General features: G+C 60.8%; 1 protein-coding gene across 1 annotated transcript in view; it reads right to left on the bottom strand.

The window, feature by feature from the left end:
- The window catches only part of CEP104 (centrosomal protein 104), a 32864-nt gene extending 21648 nt beyond the window's left edge, over nt 1-11216 (bottom strand). Inside the window, exons 1-8 of the mRNA XM_040987803.1 lie at nt 11068-11216; nt 6581-6754; nt 6166-6304; nt 5932-5994; nt 5622-5698; nt 3711-3879; nt 1486-1641; nt 215-439 (exon numbers count right to left, since the gene is read on the bottom strand). Of these exons, the coding sequence (XP_040843737.1) occupies nt 215-439; nt 1486-1641; nt 3711-3879; nt 5622-5698; nt 5932-5994; nt 6166-6304; nt 6581-6754; nt 11068-11180 (1116 nt within the window). The 5' untranslated portion in view covers nt 11181-11216. The remainder of the gene's footprint in view (nt 1-214; nt 440-1485; nt 1642-3710; nt 3880-5621; nt 5699-5931; nt 5995-6165; nt 6305-6580; nt 6755-11067) is intronic.
- Nucleotides 11217-12131: the final 915 nt, after the last annotated feature.

Consider the following 12131-nt stretch of genomic DNA (forward strand, 5'->3'; position numbering starts at 1 on the left):
CTGAGCCATACCTGGCCCCTCCCAGCAGGCACCTGCCGCCTCCACGCAGACCAGGACCAGGCTGGCTGGTGGGGCCTGAGCCATACCTGGTCCCTCCCAGCAGGCACCTGCCGCCTCCACGCAGACCAGGACCAGGCTGGCTGGTGGGGCCTGAGCCATGCCTGGCCCCTCCCAGCAGGCACCTGCCACCTCCACGCAGGCCAGGGTTACTTACGTTGCTTCTGGCAGGAGGCCTCGTGGCTGGTGGTAACTGGGCCGCTGCAGGGTGCTGTGGGGAAGCGGGGGCAGAATATGCTGGCTTTTCCTGTGAGTAAGGCTCGGCGAAGTGGCTTTCCAGCACTCTCTCCTCTGGCTGGGGTAGTGAGGGCACTGGTTTCTGGTGGCGGGGACTGCTCAAACGAACGAGGGGCTGGACCGGCAAATCCAAAGGTCTTCGCATCTAGAGGACAGAGAGGGCCATTTGGTTCCCAGTATGCCAAGCATGCCAGGCATGCCCGATTTAGCCCCCAGTGACAGACGCCTGGCACTTAGAAAGGCCGTGGAAGGGGACAGTCTTTAGCTCAGTGGAAAACCTGCACAGAGCACGACTCAAGTCCTGTTTGGCCACATCACTGGCCTCAGCTGTCTCTCCACGTCCCGTGTGGGCAAGTGCACCCTGAGAGTAGGGTGTGCACGAACCTGCAGGTAGCAGTCACTACAGGGCACAGCAGTATGCCTACCCTGTGCCCATGGAGGGCAGGCCAGCTGGCAGGAAGCTGTGGGCTGGAGGCAAACAGCCAGTGGTGAACCCAGCCCTGAGTCCCTTTAGAGTGCCCACAGTAACCTGAGCAAATGGAGCCAGCGGCCATGATTCCCGGGCACGGCGGCCATGATTCCCGGGCACGGCGGCCATGATTCCCGGGCACAGCAGCCATGATTCCTAGCATGGCGGTCCGAGTCTGCACACTGATGGCCTCGCTGTTGTAGTCCAATGGGACAACAGAGGCCCAGGGCTGGGGAGCTGCCTGGGCTAATGCAGTAACAGTCAAAGTGAGCATGTGGCTGGGGCAGCCCAGCTCCAGGCCCAAGCTTCCCTCACCAACGTGTGGCACAGGCCTCACCTCCCAGCTCTGTCGAGTAGGTGAGTGCCACCTGCCTGCAGGAATTTCCAAGATGGGGAGCCAAGCCCCTCACGTGAAAGCTCAGTACACAGAACCTGTCAGGATCAGGCCTGTCCCGGGCAGGTGGGACGACTCTAACTAGAGTAGGGAGGGTGGCTGGGTGGGGAGGGACTCCTGCGAAGGGGCTGGAGTCGCCGTGTTCCGTGACTCTGACCTCCCCACTTCCCCTCTCTGCTGTGCATCCTGAGAGGACGGGCTCAAGAGCTGTCGCCCGCTGTGACTGTCGCCCGTGTGTGACCAGCCTTTGTGCTGCGCTCGGGGCCCACGGGCAGCGGTCCTCCCCTGGCTCGCTGTGCCCAGGCCCTGCCCGAAGCCCTGTGCCCACCAGCTCGGCGTCGAGCAGGCTGTGCAGCTGCAGCTGCTGGTACACCTCAGCGCGGTACTGCTCCATCTGCTGCTTCTTCTCCTTGGCCAGGTCGTAGTCCTCCTTCTCCACGGCACAGCGCTTCTCCACCTCGTACCGCCCCAGGCGCTCGCCCACCTGAGGCACACACGGGGCTTCGTGTTTCCCACGGGATCCACCACGAGGGCAAGAAACCGCAGCGAGTAACACCTGAGGGCCTGAGGCCGTTGGCGTGTGGCCCAGCGACAGGGGCACAGCGCGGGGTGGGGGACACACAGCGCGGGGTGGGGGACGCACGGCCACCTTTCACACAGGCTGCCCCGTGTGGGACCACACCGTAGACCTGCCGTGAGTTCTAGGGTCCTCCCAGCTGAGCACGAGGCCCCTACTTCCCCGCAGCAGACTCTGCTAAGGCGCTGACTCACATGGACACCACAGCTCGTGGGAAACCTTCCTTGGTTTCCGTACCCAGAAACCCTGCACGGGCATGACGGGGCTGTCCCCCACACCTCCTGCAGGTCGGCTATGGCCTGTCTCCCCACTGCACCTTCTGTAGGTCGGACATGTCTGTCTCCCCTCTGTACCTTCTGCAGGTCGGCCATGGCCTGTCTCCCCACTGTACCTTCTGCAGGTCGGACATGGCCTGTCTCCCCACTGTACCTTCTGCAGGTCGGACATGGCCTGTCTCCCCACTGTACCTTCTGCAGGTCGGCCATGGCCTGTCTCCCCACTGTACCTTCTGCAGGTCGGACATGGCCTGTCTCCCCACTGTACCTTCTGCAGGTCGGACATGGCCTGTCTCCCCACTGTACCTTCTGCAGGTCGGCCATGGCCTGTCTCCCCTCTGTACCTCCTGCAGGTCGGACATGGCCTGTCTCCCCTCTGTACCTTCTGCAGGTCGGACATGGCCTGTCTCCCCTCTGTACCTTCTGCAGGTCGGACATGCCTGTCTCCCCACTGTACCTTCTGTAGGTCGGACATGGCCTGTCTCCCCACTGTACCTTCTGCAGGTCGGACATGGCCTGTCTCCCCTCTGTACCTTCTGCAGGTCGGACATGGCCTGTCTCCCCTCTGTACCTTCTGCAGGTCGGACATGGCCTGTCTCCCCTCTGTACCTTCTGCAGGTTGGACATGGCCTGTCTCCCCTCTGTACCTTCTGCAGGTCGGACATGCCTGTCTCCCCTCTGTACCTTCTGCAGGTCGGACAAGCCTGTCTCCCCACTGTACCTTCTGCAGGTCGGCCATGGCCTGTCTCCCCACTGTACCTTCTGCAGGTCGGACATGGCCTGTCTCCCCACTGTACCTTCTGCAGGTCGGACATGTCTGTCTCCCCACTGTACCTTCTGCAGGTCGGACATGGCCTGTCTCCCCTCTGTACCTTCTGCAGGTCGGACATGCCTGTCTCCCCTCTGTACCTTCTGCAGGTCGGACAAGCCTGTCTCCCCACTGTACCTTCTGCAGGTCGGACATGGCCTGTCTCCCCACTGTACCTTCTGCAGGTCGGACATGGCCTGTCTCCCCACTGTACCTTCTGCAGGTCGGACATGGCCTGTCTCCCCTCTGTACCTTCTGCAGGTTGGACATGGCCTGTCTCCCCTCTGTACCTTCTGCAGGTCAACCATGGCCTGTCTCCCCACTGTACCTTCTGCAGGTCGGACATGGCCTGTCTCCCCACTGTACCTTCTGTAGGTCGGACATGCCTGTCTCCCCACTGTACCTTCTGCAGGTCAGCCACGGCCTGTCTCCCCACTGTACCTTCTGTAGGTCGGCCATGGCCTGTCTCCCCTCTGTACCTTCTACAGGTCGGCCATGGCCTGTCTCCCCACTGTACCTTCTGCAGGTCAGCCACGGCCTGTCTCCCCACTGTACCTTCTGCAGGTCGGACATGCCTGTCTCCCCTCTGTACCTTCTGCAGGTCAGCCACGGCCTGTCTCCCCACTGTACCTTCTGCAGGTCGGACATGTCTGTCTCCCCACTGTACCTTCTGCAGGTCGGACATGGCCTGTCTCCCCTCTGTACCTTCTGCAGGTCGGACATGCCTGTCTCCCCTCTGTACCTTCTGCAGGTCGGACATGCCTGTCTCCCCACTGTACCTTCTGCAGGTCAGCCACGGCCTGTCTCCCCACTGTACCTTCTGCAGGTCAGCCACGGCCTGTCTCCCCACTGTACCTTCTGCAGGTCAGCCACGGCCTGTCTCCCCACTGTACCTTCTGCAGGTCGGCCATGGCCTGCTTCAGCTTCTTGGCATGATCGTAGCGCTCCTGCTGCACTGCCTCCCTCTTCCGCTCATCTAACTTGCGGATAATCTGTGCGACTTCGGGATCCTGGTACATGTCGAAAGCTAAGTCATCCAGCGGAGAGATGTAGTCTGATTTCCTAGGAGAAAGCAATGGATATCCTGGAGCCAGTGCAAGCCACGGGGCGGCACGCAGCAGGGAGCCCAGGGCTCGGTGCTGGAGACAGTCCCTGCTCCCCGATAGGTCAGCGACGGGCTTCAGGGTGCCGGCTGCAGGGCCTTGCCTCTGAAGGCCAACCTTTTGCCCCCACGCCTACGTCCTGGGACTTGACAGGCATGCACAGCTCAGGCACCCCGCAGGCCCTGCTGGTAGGCACCTGGGATGTGAATGAAATGAGTGTACACCGCTTGCAAGACAGGAGACCCGGCTCCTGGCCAGGGTGACGTGCCGGGCTCAGGCTCTGCTCCAGCCGCAAACCACCTCTGCTGCACACGAAAGCCAGAGAGCCACCACGACCGGGCTTTCCGTGCAAAGGATTAAGCGGTAGGCTAACAATCACCGTGCCCTCAGAAAAATAACTCCATGTGTAAGTAATCCTTTCAGTTAGCTAAATAACTTTTAAAATAAGAGATTAGGGGCCGACATAATAGCTCAACTGGGTAACCCGTTGCCTGAAAGTGCCGGCTTCCCACATGAGCACCGGTTCTAATCCCGGCAGCCCCACTTCCTACAGCTCCCTGCTTGTGGCCCGGGAAAGCAGTGGAGAACGGCCCAAAGCCTTGGGACCTGCACCCGCGTGGGAGATCCGGCAGCTCTTCGCACCCAGTGAGCTCCACTGTTGTAGTCATTTGGGGAGTGAGCCAGCGGACAGAACTTCCTGTCTCCTTTAAAGTCTGCTCCTCTAATAAAAATAAACAAATCTTTGGAGAAGACAGACAGATCTCGCATTTTCTGGTTTGCTCAAGCACCAGCAATAGTTGGGATTGCGACAGGTGGCAGCTGGGAGTCAGGAAGGCCATTGCGAACCCCCTGTGGGCGGCAGGGACCCCAGCCCTCCGGCCGGCCGTCACTTGCTGTCTCCCAGGAGGCAAGGCTGACAGAGGCTGGAATGGAGGCCAAGGCAGGACTCAAACCTGCAGCCCTAAGGGAGGATGGCCCTAGTGCTGGTCTACCACCCCACCCCAACGCCACTCCAGCCACCTCCTCCAACGCCCCCTCCAGCCCCCTCACCCCAACGCCCCCTCCAGCCCCCTCACCCCAACACCCCCTCACCACCTCATCCCAACACCCCCTCCAGCCCCCTCACCCCAATGCTTCCTCACCTCACTCCAACACCCCCTCACCTCACCCCAACACCCCCTCTAACCCCCTCACCCCAATGCCTTCCCACCTCACTCCAATGCCCCCTCACCTCACCCCAACACCCCCTCCAACACCCTTACCCCAACACCCCCTCACCACCTCACCCCAATGCCCCCACCTCACTCCAATGTCTCCTCACCACCTCACCCTAACACCCCCTCACCACCTCACCCCAATGCCCCCCCACCTCACTCACACATTGGTCTCCTCACCACCTCACTCCAACACCCTCTCCACCACCTCACCCCAACACCCCCTCCACCACCTCACCCCAATGCCCCCACCTCACTCCAATGCCCCCTCCACCACCTTCCCCAACACCCCTCTAACTGCTCATCTCTGATTCAGTATCACCTCTGATCCTCAAGTTCTAGAACAGGGTGGGCTTCCAGCTGCTGAGAGTTTAACATCACAACAGCACAGCTAGCCTAAGCACTCGGGCTGCACAAAGTGTACGAGGCTTCAAGTGCTGAAGCCACCAGACGCCGGGCACCGCTGATGCCAGCCAGCAGGTCTTACCCGGCATAGGTCCCTTCCAGGGCCGGGTCCTCCGTGCCGTGCCCGAGGTAGTGGTCGATGAGCTTCTCTCTGGAAGACTTGGGAGCAAACACCTGCTTAGCATCTCAGAGCAAAGCAGAAACAGATGTGTCTCATGCACACTCGCAGGGGCCCACGTCTCGGAGGGACACCGACCATTCTCAGGCCCAGAGCAACACGCCAGAGCTGCTCAGGCTGGGGAAGGCTGGGGAACAATACTTGGCCATGAAGCAGTTACTCCCTCCTCCCCTTGTTAGAGACGCCTTCTTCCCTGAAGACAACCCCCACTCACGGCAGTGCTGCCCTCGCAGAACTCCGCCGGCTCTCCAATGATGTTGACTGCGACCAGAGCGACCTGCGCCAGGGAAGTCGGCAGGGAGAGGGTGAGAGGAGCGCTCGTCCCAGCCCCGCCAGCCAGGCCCTAAGCCCAGCTCCACGCGGCTCCTCCCTGGCCATCGGAGACGCCCGCTCACTCAAGGCTGGACGGCCACGCACCCCACCGAGGGCGGAGACGCACGGCTCTTACCTGGTTGTACACGTTGTACTTGTTGATGTGGTTCTGGTGGAAAATCAGCTTCAGAAACCGCCCCACTGCATCAACGTGCACCGACTTCAGCTCCCGGGCTTTGCATCCCGTCTTCTCATTGTCGCAGAGGGAGACATAGCTGAGGGGAGATGTGGACTGAAGAATAACTGCCCGCTCCCACCCACGTGGAGCGGCTTAAGGGAATGCCACGTGCAGAATGGAACCCCCCAAACAGCCCCATTCCTCCAGTCTGCCCGGTTGCCAGCAGAGGCCTGCACCTGCCCACAGACAGCACCGCAGCACAGCCGGCACGCGCAGGCGCAGCCAGAAATCGTGAGCGGAGCAGCGCCCCAAGTCAGAGCTGGGAGGCAGAGCTCAGTGGGAGTGAGCTGGGGAATGCATGAGCTGATCTTACCCAAGTCTCCGAAAGCGCTCTGCTTGGTACGGCAGCAGGTGCTCGGGCAGGCTCTCGCTGATGTAGAACTCAACCTTGCTCGCGATCATGTACTGGTGAGCCAGCAGCTGCAGCTTCCTGATCCGGCACCGCTCCACCATCTGAAGGACGATCTCTTGTGGGAACTGGCAAAACCTGAGGACACACAGCTGTGTTCTGACTGACGCTCTCGCCGAGGTGGCCTGCTGCCACGGCCCAGCCCGCCCAGGAGCTGGACACTCCGGCCGCCATTCCCCGTGCCCTCCAGGCTGCAGGCTCCCGGTGGCACGTGCTTCAGTGCTGGCGAATGGCCTGCAGTGGGACTCAAACTGTGTGAGTCAGTCTAGCAGGGTGTCCACGCCGGGTCGGGACTGTGGCACAGCAGACGACCCACGGCATGGGCCTGCCACCCACGTGAGGCGTCAGGACTGAGCTACTGGTCCAGGCTGGCCATTTGGGCAGCGAACCAGTGGACAGAGGATTTCTTTTGGCCTTTCAAGTTTGTGTAGGGGCCAGAGCTGTGCTGTTGTGGGTAAATCTGCCACCTGCAGCATTGGCTCCTCACGTTGATGCAGGTTTTAGATTTGGCTGCCCCATGTGCAGTCCAGCTCCCTGCTAACAGCAGCAGGTGGCCCGTGTGGCTGGGCTGCTGCACCCATGGGGGAGCCCCAGAAGCAGCTCCTGTCTGCTGCCTTCAGCCAGGGCCAGTCCTGGCCACTGTGGTCACCTGGGGAGTGGACCAGAAGACAGAAGACCTCTCTCTCATTCTAACTCCACTTCTCAAATCAATTTTTTTTAAGTTGATAAAATAGGCAAAAGAGACACAGAGAATTTTTTTTATAAAAACTTGAATAATTTGGGAAAACCATGTGTCCAGAATTCTTAGATATTAGTAATTTTTACAAATTTATATTTTAATTCTGTTTTCCATTACTTCTTAAAAAAGACTTATTTTTTTTTTTTCTTGGAAAGTCAGATTTACAGAGAAAAGAAGAGACAGAAAGATCCTCCATCCGTTGTTTCACTCCCCAAGTGGCCGAAACGGCCTAAACTGTTCGGAACTGCGCCAATCCGAAGCCAGGAGCCAGGAGCCTCTTCCAGGTCTCCCACATGGGTGCAGGGTCCCAAGGCTTTGGGCCATTCTCCTCTGCTTTCCCAGGGCACAGGCAGGGGCAGGATGGGAAGTGGAGCCCTCAAGACACTAACTGGTGCCCACATGGGACCCTGGAGCACGCAAGGTGAGGACCTGGACACCAGCTACTTTCTTCTTTTTTTCCCCCTTAAACAACTATTTATTTTTGAAATGCAGAGTCAGAGAGGGAGAGACAGAGATCTCTCTCAGGTGCACCTCCCAAATGGCCACCATTTGTAGCTGGATTAGTCCAAATCCAGGGCTTCTTCTGAGTTTTCCCAAGGGCACAGGGCCGAAGCCCTGGGCCCGTCCTCGGCTGCTTTCTCAGGCCATACGCAGGGAGCTGCATCGGCACTACAACGCTGACACTGCTGTCTTAACCTACTGCACCACGACACTGGCCACAGCCGTCCTGTCCCTAAGGAGCACGGCGGGTGTGCTCGGGGTGGACGTGGAGAAGCCCGCGTGGCGGCCCAGGCTGGAGCCCCTCGTTTTGTTTACACAGCAAATACAAAGATGAAGGCAGCCAAGACCTAGCAGCACCATTCCTGACCATGACTGAGGCAGCTCGGCTGTGCCTGACACAGCACCGGACCCGTGTCCAGCTGCTGGCACTGGGGGCAGCGCACGCATGCGCAGCGGCGGTGTGGCGCCTCAGAACGGCAGTCAGGAAAGGCACCCGCATCTCTGGCAGGTGTGTGTGGTCCTGCCTGCTGGCCACACCTGCCCTCTTCCGGCTGGGAAGGCTCCAGGGCTGCCCTACACTTCCTGGAGAGCCAGCCCCCAGACAGGGCACCTCTGTAGCCCCCGATGCTGCGGCAGTGCCCCGAGGACTGCCTGCCCCTCGCCCCCGCCCCCCGCCGCTGTGTCTGGGTTTCCTGCAGTATTCCCACCGCTCTGCTCCCGCTGACACTCCAGACAGCCCCATTTCCAGGGGTCCAGGCGTGGCCCTGCAGCCTCTTCAGGAGCTCAGCATGCCTAGGCAACTGTCACACACCAGCTGGCCCCTTCTTCCTGTTCCAGCTGCCACTCCCACCCCCAGGATGGCAAACACGTTTCCTTCCTGGTCCCGACCAGCTCAGCTTCCCTAACTGCCCGAGCTCCTCCAAAGCCCTGGCCTGCTCAAGCGCCCAGGCTGCTGCCCTGGCCCTCCCCCTGCCTCTTGGCCGCTCCCTCTACCCTGCGCTCTAGGCTCCAGGCTCCTCTCTCTACCCTAGACTACAACGGGGGCCCAACTGGCCCAGGAACAAGCCCTGTGTAGCAGGAACCCTGCTTGCACACGGCCCGAGTCCCACTGCTCTGCCACGTGTGTATATGCAGAGCTGGAAGGGGCACACGTGACAGAAGCGCCAGGGCTCCTGACCTGACCACACTAGGGTCACAGGGTCAACTCCTGACAGCCCTCTGTGCTGTAAGCCACAGCTGGCATCCCCCATGCCTGCGGTGCCAGTGGTGCACTCAGTGACTTCCAGTGGGGAGATCAGAAGAAAAGCTTTCAATGAGTCTGGAAATTTGACGCTGCGCAGCAACTGGGCTGACAGGGTTGTCCGAGGCAGGGCACCCACTGAGGGGCGGCGCGTCCACAGTGGGGGCACCCACGGAGGGGCGGAGCGTCCACAGTGGGGGCGGGGCGTCCATGGGGGAGGGGCATCCACAGGAGGTGGGGCAACCACAGTGGGGCTAGGGTGGGGTGTCCACAGAGGGGCGGGGTGGCTACAGTGGGGCAGGGAGTCCATAGTGGGTGGGGCGGGGCATCACAGGGGGTAGGGCATCCACGGAGGGGCGGGGTGTCCACAGTGCGCGCGCGGGGGTGGGGGGCATCCACGGAGGGGAGGGGCATCCACAGGAGGTGGGGCATCCACAGTGGGGCTAGGGTGGGGTGTCCACGGAGGGGCGGGGTGGCTACAGTGGGGTAGGGGGACATCCACAGAGGGGCGGGGCATCCACGGAGGGGCGAGGTGTCCTCAATGGGGCATGGGTGAAGTGGGTGCGCTGGCAGAACACCCAAACTCGGAGAACAGTCCGAACTCCATGGGAAAGCATGCCTGGCCGCCTGATGGCACCCAGCATCAAGCTTGCAAAGCTACAGAGGTTGTCAGAGACATCTGCAGGGCAGAGGGGCAGGCAGGGTCCCCAGGGAAGCTGAGCAGCCTCCACAGGGGTACAGTGCTGCTACAGGAACCGCCGGGCGTGCAGACAGCCTCCCGCGGGCCCAATATTCTAACTTAACGGCGTCTGCCATGAAAATCTCCCAAACGGTTAGAAGGACACGGGGCCCCGAGAGACTCAGGCTGCCCCCTGCTCACAGCACAGTGCTGGAGGGCTGCCCCGGCCCCGCCTGGCCCTGCCCTGCCCCTGCCACAGGGCCCCCGAGGGCTTGGTGCGGGCTGGGGGGGGGGTCTGTCCTGCCCCCTGCTCCTTTCAGTGAGCGCTCAGTCCCTTCAACACTTTACCAGGAATAGGTGCTTTGAGTCTCCTTCAAAGCTCCAAAAAGGCAAGTCCATTTTAATTTGAAATGTGATTTATATTCAAATATAGCAATTTCCTTCTGAATCAAGGAAGACAGTGTGTGACCAAATCTAAAATGTCACACAGGTTAGTAGTCACGGGTCGAGGATAAGCAGTAACTTCTACCTGAACCTGGACAGGTTATGGACAGGGAGGGGACAGGAAGGGGTGGTGAGGAAGGGGCCAGGGCGGAGGGCAGAGGGTGGAGGTGGAGGGCAGAAGGCAGAGGGCAGAGGGCGGAGGGCAGAGGGCGGAGGGCAGAGGGCGGAGGACAGAGGGCAGAGGGTGGAGGGCAGAGGGCGGAGGGCGGAGGGCAGAGGGTGGAGGGCAGAGGGTGGAGGGCGGAGGGTGGAGGGCAGAGGGCAGAAGGCAGAGGGCGGAAGGCAGAAGGCAGAGGGCGGAGGGCAGAGGGTGGAGGGCGGAGGGCGGAGGGCAGAGGGTGGAGGGCAGAGGGTAGAGGGTGGAGGCTGAGAGCAGTGGTGGGCAGAGCCAGCACCAAGACTGAAAGAGCCTGTCACAGGTCCATGTGTATAGAGGTGCGTGAATGTTCAAGAAGGATTTGAAAGAGACTTTCCCAGGCTAAGGGTGCTGTCACATCTGAGCAGTCAGAGAGCCCAGGCGGCCAAGGTCAGCCCTCTCCCTCCCGCGGTTCCGTGGAGTGTGCTCACGCTGCGGGGGGACAAAGCCAGCCAACATCAAGCCTGGCACAGAATGGGACTGCGGTACTGCAGCACAGCCGGGTGGTCTTGGGACCCGCTCGGAAGAGGAGGAAGCCACGAGCTCTTCCAGACCCCGCCCACCCCACGCCCACCCCTGGCTGTCTGTGTACCTGGGTGACCGCCACCCGCTGACAGTGGGAGCGTGGATCATGAGTTCCCGGGCACTGAAGCCGTCCTCGTGTCCCGATGAGCTGACAACCACAAATCCAATCTTGTGGGGCATCCTGCAGGTGCGGGTCTTTGATCAGGAGCAGCGGGGTCCCTGCGAGGACAGGGAGCCACTGAAGATGCGCTTCCCAGGAGGCTCACCCAGAGTCAGGGCTCCGTGCCTGGCAAGCACTCGGCCATCTTGCTCACCACTCTGCCTCTAACCCAGGGCATTCGCTGGGTCTTCCCAAAGATTTGCTCAAGAAGCCTGACCAGTGCTGCGGACGGAGCTGCGTCCCCCGAGCTGCAGGCTCCAGTGTCTGACCGGTGGGGCCTGGGAACGGGACATGACCTGAAGGCGGCCCTTTGCACACATCCAGCTGAAGCCAGGGTGTTGGGTGGTACCTCACAAGAAGGGAGACTGGGTCCTGGGTCCTTATCCGGCATTAGCCACCCTGCACAGGTCCTGCCTAGGCACATCCTGGGAGGCCAACAGGTGCTACTGGTCCCTGGCACCCGCGTGGGAGACCCATACTGCCTGGCAGCCTCCTGGCTTTGCTCAACTGTGGCTGGCAGAAGTGTTTGGGAGTGAGTCAGCAGGTGGAATATGCTTGTCTCTCTGTGCCTTTCAATTCAGTAAACAAATAACTAACTTTAAGAAACAGAACACATTGCTATTAATGATTCTAGTCATTTATACCCCAAGTTTAACATGGCACATCACAGTTTCCTAGAAAAAAGCAAAATCAAACCAATCTCGAAAATAATAAAGAGCACAAAGCATTGGCTGAGAGGGGTCTTACCCACCTGCCTCCCCCTGCCCTGGCTGCCACCCACTATCCCACCCACTGCCCCCAGCCCAGCCTGCCACCCCACTGTCCCACCCACTGCCCCCAGCCCCGCCTGCCGCCCCACTGTCCCACCCACTGCCCCTAGCCCTGCCTGCCACCCCACTGTCCCACCCACTGCCTCCAGCCCTGCCTGCCACCCCACTGTCCCACCCACTGCCCCCAGCCCTGCCTGCCAC

This window comes from Ochotona curzoniae, unplaced genomic scaffold (assembly GCF_017591425.1).
Source record: "Ochotona curzoniae isolate NIBS_2020 unplaced genomic scaffold, NIBS_Ocur_1.0 contig_4792, whole genome shotgun sequence".
Lineage (NCBI taxonomy): Eukaryota > Metazoa > Chordata > Mammalia > Lagomorpha > Ochotonidae > Ochotona > Ochotona curzoniae.